This window comes from Heterocephalus glaber, unplaced genomic scaffold (assembly GCF_053883595.1).
Source record: "Heterocephalus glaber isolate CG9 unplaced genomic scaffold, H.glaber_assembly_v1.0 deba00001457, whole genome shotgun sequence".
In the NCBI taxonomy this organism is placed as follows: domain Eukaryota; kingdom Metazoa; phylum Chordata; class Mammalia; order Rodentia; family Bathyergidae; genus Heterocephalus; species Heterocephalus glaber.
The window spans coordinates 25,819,820-25,841,091 of NW_028258305.1; the positions used below are offsets into that span (position 1 = coordinate 25,819,820).

General features: G+C 38.1%; 1 protein-coding gene across 8 annotated transcripts in view; it reads right to left on the bottom strand.

The window, feature by feature from the left end:
* Mta3 (metastasis associated 1 family member 3) overlaps positions 1-21,272 on the bottom strand; it is a 224,026-nt gene that overhangs the window by 21,425 nt on the left and 181,329 nt on the right. For 4 of the 8 annotated variants that reach the window (XM_087215960.1, XM_087215959.1, XM_087215962.1 and 1 more), the window contains 5 exon segments: positions 18,208-18,282; positions 16,122-16,180; positions 10,990-11,114; positions 6,625-6,776; positions 5,591-5,813 (listed from right to left, as the gene is read on the bottom strand). In XM_087215960.1, coding sequence (XP_087072086.1) covers positions 5,591-5,813; positions 6,625-6,776; positions 10,990-11,114; positions 16,122-16,180; positions 18,208-18,282 — 634 coding nt within the window. 8 annotated transcript variants of the gene reach the window in all.

Consider the following 21,272-nt stretch of genomic DNA (forward strand, 5'->3'; position numbering starts at 1 on the left):
AATGCAAGCTAATGTATGGGGTATTTCCCCCCATCAACTAGTCCAGACCTTCAAAGGTGAGTGACAACGTTGCTGGCACAATTTTAGAGAATCAGGTTCTGGGGATGTAGGTGAAATTGTAAACTGCGATTTTTCTTAGGACAACTGTGCAAAGCCCATCAAAATTCAAAATGTGTGTTCTATCTAGGCTGTCATGTTTAGGGGTCTACCTTATAAAGCTGTTGTTGTTTGCGGTTTTGGTGCTGAGGACTGAACCCCGGGCCTTAAGAGCATGCTAAGCAGGGGCTCTATCATTGAGCTACCCCTCTAGTGCCCCAAGATTCCAATTTCATTTTTGGGGGGTACCAAGGATAGAACTCAGATATTATCTTTGTTTTTGGTACCAGGGATCGAACTCGGGTCCTTATGCTTGCGAGGCAGGCGACGGAACGACTGGGCTAAATCCCCAGCCCTGAAGATAGAACTCAGGACCCTGGGCTTTTGAGGCAGGCGCGGTGCCACTGAGCTGCATCCCTGGCCCAAGATTCCAATTTTAAGTATCAGGATGAAATGATATCCATAACAGGATACTAGCTGCAACATTAGAATAGAAAATATTAGAAATAGCAAAAACCTTTAGAGAACTGGTTAAATTGTGGTACAATAAATTATTGTGCAGCTGCGCCTCCCAAATTAGCTCTCAATGTATTAGCATTAAAAAAATAGACAGTGTAGAACAATGGGATTGTAACATCTATATAAAAACAAAGAAGGGCTGGAGACTTAGCTCAGTGGCGCTGTGCCTGGCTGACAAGCAAGCACAAGGTCCTGAATTTGTTCCCCAGAACCAGGAAAAATAAAAATAATAAAATAACAAAGAATACACCTACATGGATTCTTAAAGATCCCCAGAATACCTCTGGATACTTAAAATGATGACAATGGGGGCAAAAGCAACCAAAATTGATAATGATTACCTCTAAAAAGGGTAAATCAGGAATGAGCGAGATGATATAATTTGTAACCACTTTTATGATTTAAAAACTTTTAAGTATCCATTTGAAAATATACATCTCCAAAACAAAACCCACCATTCTGTATAACACGAACTAATTAAGAAAAAAAAAACAAAAACCTAAAGAATGGTGGCCACTAAAAACTTATGAAATATAAGCAAACCCAAACTGTTCTCTCTTGTTGTTTTGGACCTTAGAATTTCAGAAAAGCTGTACAAATACTAATAGTATCTTGCTGAGAAGTGACTAACAAATTTCCCACGAATGGGCTCTTAGGATACTTCCAAAGTTGAATTCAGATCTTCAAATACTGACTCCCCCCAAAATGTCACATTGAGGAGCAGGGATGGTGGCACATATCTGTAATCCCCAAAACTGGGAGGTGGAGACAGGAGGATTGCTGTAAATTTTAGGCTAGTTTAGGGTATATAGTTGAGTTCAAGGCCAGTCTAAACTACATAGTGAAACCCTACCTCAAAAATCATACAGGGCCGGGAATTTAGCTCAGTGTTACCTCTGTCTGTCTTATAAGCGCAAGGTCCTGAGTTCGATCCCCTGTACCCCGCCCCCCCAAAAAAATCACACAAAAAAAGGTCACGAGAAACACAGCTGCCGTGCAAGGCTGGTGTGTTAATTCAGAACCACTTAATTATCTATACACGCTACCCTAGTGACTGGGAAATCATCTGGACTTATGTTTCTAGGAACTTTGGTTTCACTTGTGGAGTTGCTAACATACATACTTCTACTTAATTTCTACTTTTTTTTTTTGGTACTGGGGATCGAACTTGGGTCCTTCCGCTTGCGTCTTCTACTTAATTTCAATCCAAAGAGGCTGACTCTCAAACAGTGATCATCTTGTGAACAGAGTCATCTGGCATCTGCAGGAACTGTCTGGTAGCATTAACAAAGAATGAACAGCATTATCACACTGCAGCTTTTTTACTGGGGGAGGATAATCGAAAAGGAGTCAGGATGTCTAAACATGATGGTTTACAAGCTGTGCTGTTGGGGCACATCCCATTAAGGACATAGTAATTTTCTTTATGCTATCTTGGATTTTGGTTTACCAGCCTTTCTGGGGGGGGGGTAGTGCTGGGGATCGAACTCAGGACCTTGTGCTTGGGAGGCAGGCAACCGAACCACTGAGCTAAATCCCTGGTCCTACCAGCCTATTTTTATTTTTATTTATTTTTAGTACCGGGGATTGCACTCTGGTGCTAGTGCTTGCGCAGCAGTCGGCCCATACCAGCCTATTTTTAATAAGCACGATCTGCATAGTACAATTGGCTAGGACATTTTGGCACTTACATAGTCACACATAAAGGTATATTATTAAATAGGTATTTGGGAAATAGGTATTTAAAATACACATTTAAAAATCACTTTCATAAATATATAACTCATGTATTTTTTTCCTCATGCATATTATTAAATGTTAGTAATATTTTTTTCTGGTTTGGGAGCGGGTACTGGGGATGGAACTCGCGACCATGCGCTTGAGAGGCAGGCATGGTGCCACTGAGCTAAATCCCCGCCCCTCTGTTTTGGTTGAGATGTCTTGCTACATTATGTAGTTCAGGCTGGCCTCAAACTTGTGGCACACCTCCTGCCTCCACTTCCCAAATGCTGGGATTACAAGTATGTGCCACCACTTCAGTACTTCAGTTTTCAAATTACTTCTTTAATAGGAAACGTTTTCATAGTTCAAATTGAGAAAGTTTAAAAGGATGAAGGAATCTCCCTTCCACTGGTTTATCTTCTTTTCACTTTTCCTTAGCTTCCCTTCCAACAGACATTATTTCTTATGAAGATTGCCCTTTGTACTATATTAAATGTCTTAGTACACATTTCTTAATGAAAATATACATCAGAGAACTCTGCAACCACTCAAAAATTTTTCCTCTAAGAAGAGATTACCTCATAGATCAAGTACTCAGACCTGTGATCATGCTATCCCTAAGCTACTTGAGTTTATCTTCTCTGCTTGCTGCTTCTCTTTCCAGTCCACAGCCCCATAAATTCTGGCTATGACATTGCTTGTGATGTCACCACCAAGGCTAGAAGCTACGAAAGGGGTCAATTTCTATAGTACTTATTTTAACAAGTTGCAAGCTCACAGAGTTAACAATTTTCCTTTCTCAACATAATGATCAATTATTCTAAAATGGATTAATCAGAACTTTTAGTCTATCAATATTATAGAATTACAAACTTCCACCTGATCTGAAAGTACGTTCACACTGCATCATAGTGATTCAAGTTTTTTCAGGTGGGGAGCGGGTTCAACAATGCCTTTGAGAAACCAGGGAAAGCTTACTGGAAAATATATACCTATTCATTTCCAGGACACTACAGACTCAGCTGCCTATAGACATAACATTATTAACACCTAATCTTATTAACAGGGATCTGGTTCTTATCAAGGGATCAATCTTCTTATCAAAGAATCTGCTACAGAGGTTATACAAGCTACATATAAGAAGGGACAAACTGATGCAAGAATCAATTAGATGGTAGGAAAGTTCATTAGCTGACTGGCTGAAAACCAAAAGTAACTGAGTGGATGGCTACACAAACACTGCAATTTTAAAGCCAGGCATGGTAGTGAATGCCTGTAATCCCAGCACTTGGGATGGGGAGGGGGTTGGGGGGGGCGGGGAGGTAGGAGGATTGCTGCTAAATTCAAGGCTACCCTGGGCTATACAGTGAGTTCAGGGCCAGCCTGAACTACAAAGTGACACCCTGTCTCAAAACAAAAAGGCCTGGCGATTTAGCTCAGAGGTTCCGCTGCCTGCCTCAAAAGCACAAGGTCCCGAGTTCAATCCCAAGTACAAACAAACAACAAAAACGACTGTAATTTTAAAATTATTCTAAGAATTGGATTCTATGTGGACCTCATCATCAATGAGTAAATGAATAAAAGAAAATAATTATCCTCTTTGAATCTCATTCCAACAGATGACTTCATTATTTTCTACAAACTGAGAGAAATAAAACACAGGTAATTTAATCACACACCCCCATTTTAGCAGCATGGCCTTTCAAATGGGGGGAAAAATTAAATGTGACAGAAAAACATACTCCATTCAAGATTAAAGATGATGTGCAAATTAAATGAAAATTAACACACAGCCAAGGGAAAAGCAGCTTCCTCAGTAGCCAATTAGGTTGGTAGTAGTTTCTTCTCCATTACAGAAATTGGGTCTTCAAATTTAATGGAAGAACTGCAACCATTTTCTTTCTTGTGTTCTAATTGTTCTGTTTTAAGAAATTATATGTATGTTTTAAACCAACTAAAGTTAAGATCAATACATTTATTCTCCAGTTGCTTAAAATGGGTAAGAAAGTGGTAACATAAATCCATTAACTCACCCAAAGATAAGCCTAAACTCTCAAACAGACATGAATGTAATGTGGCTCCCTGTCCCTGATAATACACTGACATTACTGCCAATTTCCACTCCCTTTACAAAGGACTTTGCTTCTTATACAGCTTTTACCAGTAACTTTTAGAGCTTCTCAACTTTCAATTTTCTGCTGAAAATTATCTTCAGAAACAAAAAATGATTTTTTTCAGTCATTCCTTTCATGGATATCCTCTTTAAATCAAAGTGGAAAATCTCATAATTCGACTTCTTATATCACACATCAAGTATCTGAATCTATTTAAGGTTTCCTATCTTAAGTCAGACAGCAAGTTATCTTACTCCTCAGGGGAAAAGGTTGAATGGCTCTGCTATCCAGGACTAACACTCCAGAGCTAATGCTCCAATTCCATGCACATTTCCAGATACACGGCAATGACAGAACAATCCACAGTTCTTTGGTACATATGACATTTGTTCTAACAAAAAAAGGAAACATAAGCAAGACCGAATGTGTTGAAAACAAGAGTAATGAGTTATGTACATGTTATATGATAATACATGATTACGAAATGGAAACCAAATTGAACAGACTATTCAACCACAAATTTAGATGCTAGCTTAAAAACTAAAAATGTACTTTCAGAAAATTCACCCCAAAATGATTTTAAAGTTTATTTATAATTTGTTAAGCCTTCTAATAAATACAGCATTTGTTATGAAGCCCTGTGAATTTCCATAATGTTGTATGATTGTAAAGGTTTCATGAAAAAATGAGTTTACAGGCATCCGCTTTCTAATGAGTATGAATTAGTAAATTTTATTTAGAACTAACGAATCCATATAAGACTGGACATGCTGTCTCAATTAGGGAGTTTCACTGTAATACCATCCTTGGGGGTTATTCTGTGATATTGCCTCACAGGTAAAACTGCTTCAGTAAGAGCTCTTTTGGCAATTCCATCACAAAACCCCGCTGGACAGGTTTGCCTCCCACCTTTTCTGCTGAGCACTATTCTCACAGAGATTTCAATGCCCGTCCCCCTTGGCATGATACAAATGGCAGCAGACAAAAACAATGTTAAAAAAAAAAAAACCAAATAAAAGGCTGTACACAAGAACTTATGTTTATTGCAAACAAACAAACAAACAAAAAAGAGAGAGGGAAAGAAAGAAAATGGTCAGAAAAGCACAACATGTAAGATTAAGAATTTAAAAACGTCTTACATTCTGCCCTAATGGCAGCATAATTAATAGCAACAAACGGACGTCTTGCTGCCTGCCGCAATCGAAGGGTATTTTTGCAGACCTGACGAGCAAATTTTGTGAAATATGTTGTGTGGAGGAAGAAAGCTTGGCGCGTCTTCACAGCAGACTTTGGGCTCCCAGTGTTTCGGACTGGCATTCCCTGCATGGCCTGCCGGGACAGGTGACTTCTAACTCGGGCATCCTGCAGAATCAGAAACCACAAACATTTACAGAAGAGAAGTGGTCCAAACACATTACCATGTGCATCACGTTCAAAGAAAAGTCTAATTTTTAAATCATTCACTGAGGCATCTATAACCTAGGATCCTACCCCTAAAAGACATTTAAAAAGTGTGTGCTTTTAGGAGAAATGTGAGGAGAATAAAAGGGAACTGGTGGGAGTGTAATACAAGAATCCCAAATCACATACATAATAGTAAGAACTTACAAAGCGGCTGGATTTTTTATTATTAAGGAGTCATGAGTTCACATTAGGACTGAAAGAGAACAGTCGGCCTCTGGTGAACACAGGTGCTTGGCATCCTCAATCTATAAGGACTTCACCAAAATCGTATTTCTACCATTGCTCACCTCAAGATTGAGTCCAGTACCTTCTTACCTCTCCACAACAGCCAGGCAGAGAGAAAAATGTTCGATTTGTGTTTACTACTTTAAGTAATAAGATGTTTTCAACAGCATCTAAAGGTTACAAACTGTTTTCCAAAGCAATTAAAACAAACACTTAATTTGTAAGCTCTCTACTTATGCTGACGCCACCCACACACATTATTCTTTTGTCTGAGCAATCTCACAAGATCAATATTTTGAAAACCTGAATGGATTTCTCCTCATTCCTCTCTCCACACTCACCCTGAATAATGTAGCGCTATGTTTAGCTATAAAAATAGACTTGTTCATTTTAAAATTATCCTATACTGTACCTCTCTTTCCAAGGAAAGAGCCAACTATTGAAAACCATGACATTTTCCAGCAATGAATACTATTTCATATACCTCTGATGACTGGCTGGGAGATAACTTCTCCTCTTCTGACTGGGTGGGCATTTTAAGGCCTCCGTACTTTTTCCAATACAGCCAACAAGTTGCACACAATCTACATTGCATGTTAGGTGGGCCCCAGGAATACCACTGGTGAGATTGTGTAGCTAAAGATGGAGGGGAAAAGAAAAGATACTATGAATTCTGTGACATGGATAGAAATACAATCTAATCTCTCAAAAATATCCGAAAGCTACTCTTAGTTTACAATGTTAACTTTTCTTCCCCCAGTTTATAAGTCAAACACCAAAGTACAACATATATACATATTTTCCAAAACTAAGAATCCATTAAAGCACTGATTTCTACTATGTATTGATTGCCTGTGGCATCTAACAGAAGTTATTAGGTGAAGCATCTTATACATTGTTCTGCTCAGGGAGTTTTTGTTTTGCTATTTAAAAATGCTTTAATTACGTATCTGGAAATAAGTTTTCAGATATTATTATTATTATGAATGACGGAGATGAGACAGGATCTCACTATGAAGCCTGGGCTGGCCTTGAACTCAATGGCAATCCTGCCTCAGCCTCCTGATGGGATTACCAGCCATGTGCCACTATACCAGACTAATTATTGTAGTATTTAAAATCTAAATCCAAGTTCCCAAGCCAAGCTCAGAAAGTACCCCCAGGGCTTATTTAAAGTGCTTAGAGAGGGCTCCATTGATAAAACCAAGAATCTAACAGAAATCTGTTTGTCATTCCTTTATTTTAATTAACAGACAAAATACTCATTTTAGTATTTCTTCCTGTACCAGAATGTCTTTCAACACTATAAATCCGCATCAAGTGAGCATGTGCAGCTGATATCACAACACATTTTAAGACCCAAAATGCAGCTGATCTACTGCTTGACTGAACACTGCAAGCCTGTATTTGGTCTGCTTTGCAGGGTTTTTTTATTTTTTAAAAAATTTATATATTAATTGGTACATTTTAGGTATACAACACATTTACATTTATCACTGGGTGTTTGTACCTGAACATGACGTATCTTAGTTCTTATTTTTTCCCCCCATTACTAATCTATGCACCCTTCACCCCTCCACCCTTCCCTATTTACATAGATTTTGTTTCCATTTTTCTTTCTTTTCTCATAATTTCTCCTTTCCATTCTTCCCTTTCCCCTTCCCCTCCTGCCACCCCTACACCTTTGGACCTTTTCCTATTTCAAATTATCAGTTATTTGTTTTAATCATTTTCATCCTTATTTACACTTTCAGTTTCTCACACCAGAGAAACTATTCAGTATTTACACATGTGTGTCCTATTTATTTCACTTAAGAGTATGGCCTCAACATGCATCCATTTAGCTATAAATGTCTCTAGTTTCTCATTCTTTATGGCTGAGTAGTACTCCATTTTATTTTTAAAAAACCACAACTTCTTTATCCAGTTTCCAGTCCATGGGCACTAGGGCTGTTTCCAAGCTTTAGCTATTACAAACTGTGCCACTATAAACATGGGTGCACATATATCGCTGTGATACAATTCTTTTAATTCTTTGGGGAAGATACCCAGTAGGGGAATAGCTGGGTCAAATGGGACCTGTAGTCCTAGTTCTTTGAGGTATCTCCATATGGATTTCCACAGTGGTTGCACCAGTCTGCACTCCCACCAACAATGGAGAAGGGTTCTGCTTTGCAGTTTAAACTGTCACATAATACAAAACACACCCACGAAGGACCTGAAGTTTAAGATAGAAAACACTGGCGCTGAAACATTAAGTTAATGAAGTATATAAAAAACATTCTAATTGCAACTGCCTTGGAAGTCTTCCTCTGATATGTAACTTACTTTCATCAGATCCAAATGTTCAAATAGTACACTAAGGTATCAACTAACACTTCACAAACCAATGCTGGTAAGAGAAAAACATACAGGCCGGGTGTGACTCAGGGGCAGGGCACTTGGCTAGCACGTGTGACAGGCAGGCGGAAGGGGGCAGGGAAGAGGAGGGGGAGGGACAGAAAACATGGACTGTTCAGTAACAGCATGTGGATTTCCCATATGCAAGGCCTTGGCTTAGCCCTATATCTCCTCACCCTAAAAAGACTGAGAAAATACAGTGACCACTACATTTAATGCCTTTTAGTTACTTGATAATAATACATGCACTCATTGTTATGTTATTTTGGGAGATTTTCTTATAAATAGAACCCTAAAAAATCTTTCTTTTTAAAAATTTATTTATTTATTTATTGGGGGGGGTGCCGAAGATCGAACTCGGGTCCTTGCGCTTGTGCAGCAGACAGCGAAATCACTGAGCTAAATCCCCGGCCCCTTTCTTATTATTTAAAACAAGTCAAAATGATTTTAAGTTTTTTGAGACAAGGTCTCACTGTGTAGTCCAGGCTGGCCTCAAACTCATTGCAATCCTCCTGCCTCAGTCTCCTGAGTGCTGGGATTACAGGTGTACACCACCATAACCCAGCCTAAAGGATATTTTTAAAGACAAATTTTAATCCTAAATAACAAGCTGTGGATCTATTTCTGGATTCTAAACATAAAATTTCATTTACAATAACGTCACTTTAAAAATGAATGTCATTTGATAAAAAAAAAATTCTATCATTAAAAAAAATTGGGGGGGGGGATACCAGGGATCGAACTCAGGACCTTGTGCTTGTGAGGCAGGCAGTGGAACCACTGAGCTACATCCCGGGCATTAAAAGATTTTTATGTGGGGGCTGGGGATTTAGCCCAGTGGTTTTGCCTCCTGCTGTGCAAGTGCAAGGACCCGAGTTCAATCCCCGGTACAAAAAAAAAAAATTTTTATGTGGGTGTTATATGAAAATATTTCATGATGGGGCCAGGGATGTAACTCAGTGGCACTGTGCCTGCCTGGCAAGCACAGGGTCTCAAGTTGGATTCCTGGCACCAAAACAAACAAACAAACAAAACTTAATGATGGAAATTAACAAACAACATTGGGATCAAAAATATAAAATTAAAACCACTTGTTATACACATAGAATGATGATAATTATTTGAAGGAATACATATAAATGGGAATGGGTCTGAAAGTAAAAACAAGACAGGTTATCAGTCATGATGGTGCATACCTGTAGTCCAAACTACTTAGGGGGATGAGGCAGGAGAATGGCTTGAGCCCAGGAATACAAGGTCAGCGTGGGACCATAACAAGATCCTGTCTCAAAAATGATTAAACTACTACAATTTGTCTGGAGGGTTCTTTTTAATTTTCATTTAAATATACATGAACTTCAAAATACAAAATTCCCAACTCAAAGACACAATGCTATATTCATGTAAAATCTTCACTCAAAGAATCTAGTTTTCCTTGGTGCTCCAATGGTGCAGAAAATGGTGAGACATGTCCCGATGCCCCATTTCTACAAAGTTAGCGATCTGTCTGCCTCACACATTACCGGGCACTGATAGAGAATTATGTGATTTGGTATTAAAACCCTTTTCTGGGCCGGGGATTTATCTTAGTGGTTTTGCCACCTGCTGCGCATGCGCAAGAACCCAAGTTCAATCCCCAGTACCAAAAAAAAAAAAAGCCTTTTCTAGTGCTGATGCAGTAAGTAGGCTACATCTACCTCCAGAAAGCTGCAGAAAGCCAGACTGGGCACAGTAGGCTTTCAGTAAATAATAGGTGCCTTCTTTCTCCAATCCCAAACCACCTTGATTGGAAGGAAATATACATGATGTCACTAATGCCCTATTAAGGGATTCTACTGTTGCCCGAGACATTCTACTTCACTTCATTTCATTTTCTTAAGCTCCACATACCAGTCAGGGCACATATAACACAATACTGCCATCAGAGACAAATACAAATGGGCCCTGAGGCCAAAGAAAGTATCACAGAGCAGCATCTCCCAAACTGGTGTCCTGAGGATTATAAATAGCAGTCTATTCACATACAGGCCTTTCTTGCAGAATTATGGGGCACCTTTGTCAAAGGACCCAGAGAAACTCCAAAAGGGGACTTGGTATGTATCACGGGACCATGGGTTGGGCAAAGCTAATAGAGTACAATTCTGCACACAGTTTAGCAAACACTGCCATCAAACACTCAATAACCATGGAGCCCGAGAAATAATCAAAGGCAAATCAACGCCTCTCCCCAGTGTCTACAGAGCGATTCTCAGAGAAAGGCCCTTTGTTCCGGCAGAAGCAGGGATGGGCATCTCCTCACTCCGAAGAGACTGGCCAGCCTCGGTGCTGTACAGACCACACAGTTCCCATAAGCTGTTCACCATCCCACCCCACAGTTCGGGGCCGGTCCTCGCACTTAGCCCAGGACAGGACTCCGAAGGAAAAGGCAGCCCTGTTGAAGCAAACTTACCATAGCAGCTCTCACAGGCTCGACCTAAGAGGGGATTCTGGGGCTGGAACGTGCTCCCCACTGCTCCATTCACAGTGCCAGGCTTGCCATTGCTGGTGGATATTTGGTTGGGGTTTGGTTTGCTGCTTTCAATGAAATGTAAAGTGAGGTGATAAAAAGATTTGTACAACAAGGCAAAAAGCTCAGTATCTCCTTACTAATTTACCTTAACTAAACAGACATAAACTGGTAAAAACAAGGTGTTAAAGTGAACCCACTCATGTTTACAAAACAAGGTATGTAACAACCAGCCTCTTGTGCCTGTCCCAGTAAAAGCAGCATCTCTCTTGTGTTTCCAAAGGCACTTTAACCCTTAGACTCTCAAGTTGCTAGGTTTCACCACTCATCATAAATTCTCCCAAGAAAATAACAGTTTGGATCAAATAACTTGGAGCTAAAGAAAGTGATATGTGATTGCAGAAAGCAAGCCACTGCTCCGTTCCTGCTGCAGCCTCCTTGCCTGCTCTGGAGGGAGAGGCATCAACACACATGTGGGAGCCACAGGGCCTCTCCCTGCAGCCGAGTTAGCATTTAAGAGCTCCTGACCACCTGTCCTACTCCTATGACAGCAACTCCTAATATGTTTGGATTTCTACGAAGAAGATTGAAGAGCACGTAAAATTAGAAATATCAGTAATTTTGAGATTTAAGCTTTTTCATTTTAAGAAAATCATTTTTAGAAGGAAAAAGGAGGCATCATAAGTTTATATGCAAATTTCCTAGAGACCAAGTCAACATAACCACTAATTCTTCAGAAACATGTAGTCCAGAAATATGTTGGTACTTATTCTGCAAACATCGCTAACTCGCTGTATGTAACAAGCTACACCCAATCACAAATGCACATGGCATGCATAGTTTATTCAGCATATATCTACTTGGTGTCTAGTAAACAAAAATGTATGACTTCAAGGAGCTTCATTCTAGAGGACCTTTCATGTCTATTTTCTAGATAGAAAGTAAGCAAAATTAATTAACAAATTTAGAAACAAATGCTGAGTGAATAATTGGAGACTATGCTCTGTTGGCAGATGATATTCTGTCTTTCCATGGCTCCTCATGCAATGAGATATCACAACCATCAAGACACCTGGAATCTCAGAGTTGGCTCAGGGATTTCCTCTTTCCACAATTTCACTTAACAGTCAAAGCCTAGGGTGTAAATTCGGTGTGGCCTGAGAACAAACACTTTACCTAAGATTTCCTTTTACACTGTTACTGTGACTCTCAAGTGATGGCCCCACCTCCACACCCAGTAGTCACTTAACCTCTATGTGCGCTGAAGTCCCTATTCTGTAAGACAGGGCTGTCTAATGTGTCAGCAGTGTATTTTGAAAACAATACATTTTTTGTTTTTTATTTTTGCAGTGCTGGGATTAAACCCAGGGATTCACAAATGCTAGCTGAGCACTCTACCACTACTCAAGCCTGACAAATTGCTTTTTTAAAAAAACGTATTAAATCAGACAGAAGGTGTTTCTCTTAGTTTTCAGCTAAAAATGTACAAAATAAAAAAGTGGCAGAGAAGTTTTCCATGGATACATAGTATTTATTTAAATTTTTAAAAAATATTATATGTCAGGTATAGAGGCACATGTCTGTAATCCCAGCTATTCACTCAGGAGACTAAGGCAGAAGGATCACAAGTTTGAGGCCTGCCTAGGCAACTTAGTAAGACCCTGTCTCAAGGCAAAAAAAAAAGAAAAAAAGAACTTTAAAGGGGTAGGTGTGGATCTCTAGCTTAATGGCTCCTTGGGATCAATTCCCAGAATTGCCAAAACATTCTACTATATAGAAATGACTGCTCCTTGAAGTCACATAATTGGCTAGAAGTTTCTCAGAAATATGCATGCACACTACTGATATTTAAACATAGAGCTAAATATATGTGCTGAAAAACAGCTAATACAAATTTATAGGTGGGCAGTCTGAAAAAAAATAAAAGCAAACACTTTAGTTGTTCAAATGAATCTAGAATGTTATTTGACTATACCAGATTTCTCACCCCCCTCTACCCCACCAAAGTCAGAATTGAACCCAGGTCTTACACCTGCCAGGCAAGTAAGTGTTCTATCACTGAACTATATCCCAGCCTTTTTTTTTTTTTTTGATACAGTTGGGCCAAATTGCTGAGGCTGACCTTAAACTTGTGATCCTCCTGCCTCAGCCTCCTAAGGAGGTGGGCTTATAGGTGTGTGCCACCATGCTCAACAAACTAATGACCTTAAGTATAATAACAAAAGGAAAAAAAGTGTGTCAATACTACATGTACACTTGTGAATCACTTAAACTATCTCTATAAAACCAAGTAAAGATTAGATCTAAGGGACAAATGATGGATGTCATTGTGACAATTTATTTGTAATACAAACATTAAAAAGTTTTTAAAGATATAGTATATGAACTTGTCCCTCCTTGTATCTAGGCACCCAACCCACCCCTCATTTGTGCTGCAGACTCCAACCTTCTAAGCCCTCCAAGATTTTGTCCACTTGATTCTCTTCCCTACATCATCCTCTTATGACCAGTCACACGCATCTCTCCCATTGCTGTCCCTCCTTCTCTATTGTCTGCATCCTTGGCTCAAACAAGTCTTCTGGGCCACTAAAGACGATCAGCATCTCCATACAGCTATTTATTACCAGCATCTGAGAGTGTTAACCTCTCTCTTTCCCTCCTTCTTTAAAACATCTTTCTCACAGCTCCTATGATATTACACATACTTGGCTATTCGTTTTAGTCATCATACTCTATTGGTCTATAAATAGATTTATTCAAGACTCAGCTAAGGCACTTTTCTTGCTGTTCTCCCTCAGAAAACTTTATTAAGGTTTGAAACATTATTATTATATGCTGATTAAGCTCACTTTTGTAATGCTAGCTCACAGTTTTTGTCTGAGTTTAAGACAAATATATTTAACATACAGTATATGTTACCACCATATCCAACACTTCATTTTTGATAGTCCTGTCTTATTAACCTTATTATGCTAGTACTCAACATAATGCTTGGAATATAGGAGACTGCCAGGCTCAAAAAACTAATAGAAAATCATTCACAATTTAGTATATTTTGTAAACATTTTAGCCAGGGATTTAGCTCAGTGGTGCCACCGTCTGCCTCTCAAGCGCAAGGTCCAGAGTTCGATCCCTAGTACCAAAAGAAAAAAATTCTGTTTCGGAATTAATTTAGAAATTCAAAGACCTCAGACCCTTATCCAATTCAGTAACTCAGCTGCATTTTTTTTTTGTTTTGTTTTCTTTTTTTGGTACTGGGGATCGAACTCAGGACCTTGCCCTTGCAAGACAGGCGGTAGAACCACTGAGCTAAATCCCCAGCCTTCAGCTGCATATTTTTGAATAATGTATATAATTTACCTAACTTTTAAAAAGTATCATTAGAAACTGTCATGATCTCTAAAAATAATTACTTAGATCAGAGATTAGAAACCTTTTTTTGTAAGGGGCCAAAGAGCTCAGTATTTTAAGCTTTGTGGGTAATATAAGTTCTGTGGCAACCACTTAATTCTGCCATTATAGCTTTAAAGCAGACAAGACAATGCAGAAATGAACAAGTATGTCTATATTCCAATAAAACTTTATTTACATAAATGTGCTAGCTTACATTTGCCCCACAGACTATATATTTAGATCAAGACACCAAGTCAATGTAAAGTAACAATTATTTTGGTTATTTGGTCAAAATGGTTAAATGTTGGGGCCAGGGATGTAGCTCAGTAGCGCTGCGCCTGCCTGGCAAGCTCAAGATTCTGAGTTCAATTCCTGGTATGGGGGGAGGCGGTTAAATGTGCTATCCCTTCAACAGAGGAAGCACCGTGAGGTACAAGAAAGCTGTTATGTTTGCTTTTGAAAATCTAATACACATGAGTTCCAATGGTACATTCTTTGGGGAGTGTCAATTTTATAAATTAGTCAAATACATAATTTAAAAGAAATTAAAAATCACTATGCAAAAGAGATATAATTATGGACCAAGTAAATTACATATTTTAAAAAATTAAACAAGTTATCTGAACTGGGGGTGGTGGTGCACACCTGTAATCCCAGCAGTCCTGAGGCTGAGGCAGGAGGATTGCCTTGAGTTCGAAGCCAGCCTGGTCTACATAGTGAGTTCAAGGCCAGGCTGAACTACATAGTGAGACCTTCTCTCACACATACAAAAATGTTATCTGCCTAGAGGTAAAAAATTACTATGAAAGATCACAAGTTGTTTCCACAAGCCCTCTTATATATAAAAACATGTACTATGCAATGTACAAGAATTCAGTAAACAAAAGGGTATGTAAAAAATAACTAAGAATGAAAAAAAGAACCTCTTGAAACAACACATAAAAGTTTGTAATAAATTTCACTTTAATCCTAAGAGATTCTAGGATAGTACTAAATAGATGGTGTTCAATAAACAATTTTATCTGAACAAAGGAATGATCAAACCCTAAAAATCTCAACAAATGGGTATAGTCATTCAGTTAAAACATAGCAAATGAAAAGAAAACTGGCATTCATTTTGATATGACAATGATTTGTAAACTCAAAGGATAATAACAGAACTCTAGGCACCTAAAACAACCGAATCCTATGCATAACTTATTGAACATTCACACTAAGTATGGTTCTAATTTACCATTAGAACCAAGACGATGTAAAATCTTCAACCAAATAATGTGAACAACACACCTCAAAATAGCAACACACATTATCTAAAGAAAACCCATTCTATAATGTAGAAACATCAAAATTTGCTAGCTTTATGAAACACATTAGCTTCAAATAATATAGTGAATCCCATAGATTAGTTTTCTGACACTTTTCCTGAAGTTCTGATAGAAGTATAATACATGGCATTCTTTATCTCTAGCTTCATGTTAATCTGCTTGTGGTTTCTCTCATTCATTTCTTTTTCTTTCTAAAAATCTATGTAGTGGTATAAAAGAAATAGGCTTGTGCTTTGTAGGGAAGAAAGTAATATACACAAAGAAATTCAAATTCGTCTGATACTGAACAAAGTGACATGTTTTGTAATGATAGAATTAAGACCAGATCAAATATTATAAAAGATTTCAATTACTTACTAAGTTGGGATATATACTTGTTTCAGTTTACTCTCAGCTTCTGCAGCTTTTAGACGTTTCTAATTCAAAAGATGAATGAAATATTTTACATGCAATGCCTACTAGTTATTGTTACTTCATTGTCTTAAAAAATTCACAAGAAAATATTAAAGCATAACTCAAAAATTTCTATTGTAAAACAAGCTTTTCTTTCATATGCATATCCTTAAACTGTAGTAACCTGTAAGAAAAGTCACAGGATTCCGGGCTACAGAACCATAAATATTAATATTTTACACATAGATTTTTGAAACATTGCAACAAATAGCTCCATTTTCCATTCCTTCATGGGTAAACAAAAGGAATATTTTTTTCCATGCTAGAGATTGAACACAGGGCCTTGTACACACTAATAAGCGTGTACTCTACTGCTAAGCAACACCCACAGTCCCACACAAGACCTTCAGAATTAACCATTTTCACTTTTACAAATTTAGTTTCTACTTTATTTCTTACTCACCTTTCCAGGAAAAGGAAAAAAAGCACAAAATCTTTGCTTTTAGACAAATATTCAGAGATAAGTTATTCTAAAACCAAGAAAGAGACTGTAGTTTTTGTACGTAAAATTAAGGAAGCCTTTATTTTTAAATGTTAGGAGAGATGTAGTAACTAAATGTTGACTGAAACCAATTAACCAAATGCAGGGAAAGAAATAGGAAGAAGACACTAATTAACACAACAACAAACGGGGAAGGAAAATAATATAAGGTCAATGTCCAAAAATAAGACAAAACATAGGCCGGGGACTTAGCTCAGTGGTTCCAGCGCCTGTCTTGCAAGTGCAAGGTACTGAGTTCGATCCCCAGTACCAAAAAACCAAAATAAGACAAAATAGACATTAGGCTAGCCTCCATTTTCCCAATCAGAGAAAACAAAACATTTCGAGGACAGCTTGAAACTTTTAGAAAAGAGTTGAAATTTGAGGGAATAATTTTGTCCAAATACTTTTAACCATCCTTGATGTCACTGTTTCTATCATTAGATGACTTTTTTGATTTGAATAACCCAAGTTTCCAGACTACATCACCTTCTTTTCTAACCAACTTGATTCAAATAAGCACTTTTTCAATTACATATGGTGTTGACAGTAGACACTGCTCCATGGACAATAGATTTCTATTCCCTTTTCATGACCTTAAGCAACTCATTCTGCTACCTTCTAAAGTGATCCTTAAAATATATTTGTTCAACATCCAATACCTGCCATTGTGTAACCTACATAACTTAGAAAAAAATAATGTCTGTGTTAAATCTATTTGCCTTTCTTAATGAGTTCTGATATGTGCTTGTAAGAATATAAAACTGGGGGCCAGGGATTTAGTTCAGTGGTTCTGGCGCCTGCCCTGCAAGTGCAAGGACCTGAGTTCAATCCCTGGTACCAAAAAAAAGAAGAATATAAAACTGAGGACATTTTAGGGAAGTATGCCTTTCCCCAAAGTATATTATTCAAAATAAGTAACTGAGTTACTCGAATTTAGAACAGTTGGGAAGGACTCAAAATTTAAATGATTCCTCACTTTTAAATAATCATGGAGAAGAATCTTAAGTATAGTATGAAAGAATCAAACTAGTAAGACTAAGATAAAAACAAACATACTCAGAATATTATCCACACAAATATCATGTAAGGTTTCAGAAGAAACCTTAAAAAAAGTCTCAAAGTATAAGGTTGATGACATTAGTCTCAATTTCCAATACTTCATAAAAACGGCTTGCTCAAGATGTCTGTGGCAGCACCACAACTCTGATAATTCCCATCAACTACACTCACAAACAGATGAAGCACCCGTCATATGTAAGGAAAATAATGCCTGTCTAGTGATATCTTTCCCTGTCATCTTTGAAAAATATTTATCAAAATAAACGCTGAAGTTGAGGAAATATTAAGATGACAATCTAAAACAGAACATCCTGAAGATATGGTATCATGCAGTTTAAATAGTCTAGAAAAAATAAATCAAACTAACTTAAAATTAGAGCATTGCTGAAAAACATTAAAATAAACATGATTAATGCAATCATGTTGGTGACAAAATGAAAGCATTACCTGCTGCACATATCTGTCAGTAGTTTTCCACATGTAATAATATTCAATGATGCTCGTCAATGATTTCCAAGGCAGCTGAAAAAATTAACATAATAATGAAAACAATGTTGTATAGAAAGTGCTTTCCTTTAAGACCACTTTTTTTTTTTTTTGCAGAACTGGGGATCGAACTTAGGACCTTGCGCTTGCTGGTGCCACTGAGCTAAACCTCCAGCCCTAACACCACTTCTTTTAAGGCAAATATTCATATGGAAGATTGATTGTAGAAAAACTTGTTCTAGTTTTAGTATATGTGCTGCCGAAGTGAGCCCTAGAAAAATTTATTCTTAAAAAATGTTCTGAGAAAACCAAAATTCTTACCAAAAGGTACCCCAAACAAGAAGTCCTATTCAGTGAGAGATTCAATATATTGTTTTTCATCAATTTAATTTAAAATTATAAACATGATGACTAATAATATTTCATGACTTCAAGTTCTTGGGCTACAAGTGGGGGTCCAGCACAATTTTAGAAATGCTATTTAAAGGGCTTTAGCCTGAGTTACTTTAACTTCTAAGGATGACAGCCACAACTAAGTGTCTTTTGGCTTCCAGCAAATTTCTCATCCTTTTCAAAACCACTCTGTTTTGACCAATTTTGTTATAAATAAAACAAAAAGGTAAGTCTATGAAAAAGCACACAGCCAAGTGTGCTCCCTATGAGAAAAATATTAAGCTTGCTACTGTTGTTTTCCATAAACATCCATTCTGCAATCAAAGAATATATTCAATATGCCCCTTTATAAAGGGGGATCTGTTAGCTATCCAAGATGCAAAGAGGAGATCAGACTTTCATGATGGCATAAATGGTGGATAAAATAATCCTGAGCTGTGGCAGCAGATTTTACAGAGGTGACTCAGCCCTCGGCCCTCCACAAAGCTCTTCTACCACACTGTAAGGACTGCAGAGTTAAACAGTATTTCCCACATTCCTTACAGCTGGGGTTTTGCTTGTGGCCACCTGGATAAGATGCACGCCAACGCCAACTCTTCTCACATCTCCACTGAACTTACCTGCTTGGTCTGAAGAGAAAACAGATGAATTTTAGAGAAAGAAAATTATTTTAAGCTTAAATGGGTGGTAACTCCAACAGTAGCTACAAATGTGATCACCCTACAGGACCAGAACAGCACAACCACTAGCTCTGATCTGCAGCTAAAGCAAACAGTTTTCGTTTTGTTTTTTAAACCCTATGTGTTCATCTAATAGAGTTCATCAAGACCTGACAGGACAGTCACAGCAGTTTCCTAAGGTTTTTAAGCAAGCTAAGACCTTTACCATCTATTCTTCTTTTGAGAAATAGGCTCTGGTGTGCATTTACCTGGAAACCTGAGAGAAAAGAAAGCCAAGTGACCGTGTAGAAACTGAGTTTGATTTTATCCAGTCTTGAAAGTTCCAAGCAGCTGTGCCCATCACCAGCATGGTTTCACTGAGGTGATGTGGCAGGGTGAGATGGCTACCACATGGGAACATCCCCGAGTGTGCTCCTGATGCAGACCACTTCTCCTGTGGTCCTCACCTACAGCATCACAGGAGTTCCCTGTGACACATCCATTGAAGTGAAAAATGTGAATGTTGCTTGTGGTTTTGCATGAAATACTGGTAGCTCCAGGAATTATACTGCTGCAGCATTTCAACCCTATGTAGAAGTAGCCTTGAAGTACAGTGAATAAGGAAGCTCCTTCGGGTTAGAACACTAAGGTGAACATCTGGGTTTTACTACTTTTAGTAGGAGGCAAGATGACCTCTTAAAATTACAATCAAAAGCACTCTAGCTAATACAAAACTGGTAAGCAGCAGCACAACATTCTAATAACAGGCCCTACATATGCAGCACTGACTGACAAGAGTCAAGGTGGTGCAAAACCAAACAAGACTGGTGGTAGAGACAGCAGATGCTATGGTGGGATTTCGGCTGGCACAGGCAGCTACAGGGTTAGGCTACACTCTTGGCTTCACTGCTTCTGGCTATGAAGCATCTAAACCTGGATCACAGGCCCTCCAAGAGGTTCTCTTATGCTTCCAGCTCTAAACAACACATTTTGTTCTAAAAACTAGTGCAGTCAAATGGATTCTTCTATCTCCAATGTTGGCTTGTTCAGCATCCCGCCTCCCCAATTTCATTAGTTCACTTTCCTATACTGCAAACACTATAATCCTTTCTAAAAGTTCTTTGTTATTTATTTCTGCTAATCAGATACATGTGTTTAGATGCAAATTCAAAACTGAACAAATCAAGGTGGGGCTGGGGATGCAATTCAGTGCAAGAGCATTTGCCTAGTATATTCAAGTCCCTGGGTTCAATCCACCACACTTGGCAACAACAATAATAAAATTATCTATTGAGAAACAAAGGTCATAATCGATAGTCATAAACGGATGCATAAAACACCTTACAAAATTCAACATCCACTCCTGATAAAAACTCTCAGAAAACTAGAACAGAACAGAATTTCCTTGACTCAAACACAAAGCCCATCCAAAACACCTACAGCAGATCTCACACCTAACAGTAATGATAAAACAAAAAAAACCCTGGACTTCAAGTGTGTGCTGGTAATTGAACCCAGGGCCTCAGGCATGCCACTTACTGAGCTATATACCCCAGCTCAACTTTTTAAATATACAAACACATAACATACTCAAATGGGAAAACCAAGATATTGGAATTGAAAACAACATTTCATTTCTGAATAGTATGGTGATACAAAACTTAAAACTAACCATTATGACACAGTTGCTCAGGGCTCAAGTAAAGCTTAAGTACTGGAGGGAAGGAAATCATAAAGAGTTTATTTTGCACACACTACCTGGTAATTTTTAGGGAACATACCTACTAAAATCTCTGAGGAGTACAGTGCTCAATACAACATGTACATCATGTATATGTGATGGCACTATAGGCTGTATGAATGTGTGTTTTCATGTTCTATTGAGTGTACATAATACTTTCAAAAGAGGGGAAGCCAGTTAGGGTGGTATGTGCCTATAATCTCAGACTGGAAAATACAGTGACTTAATGAGAT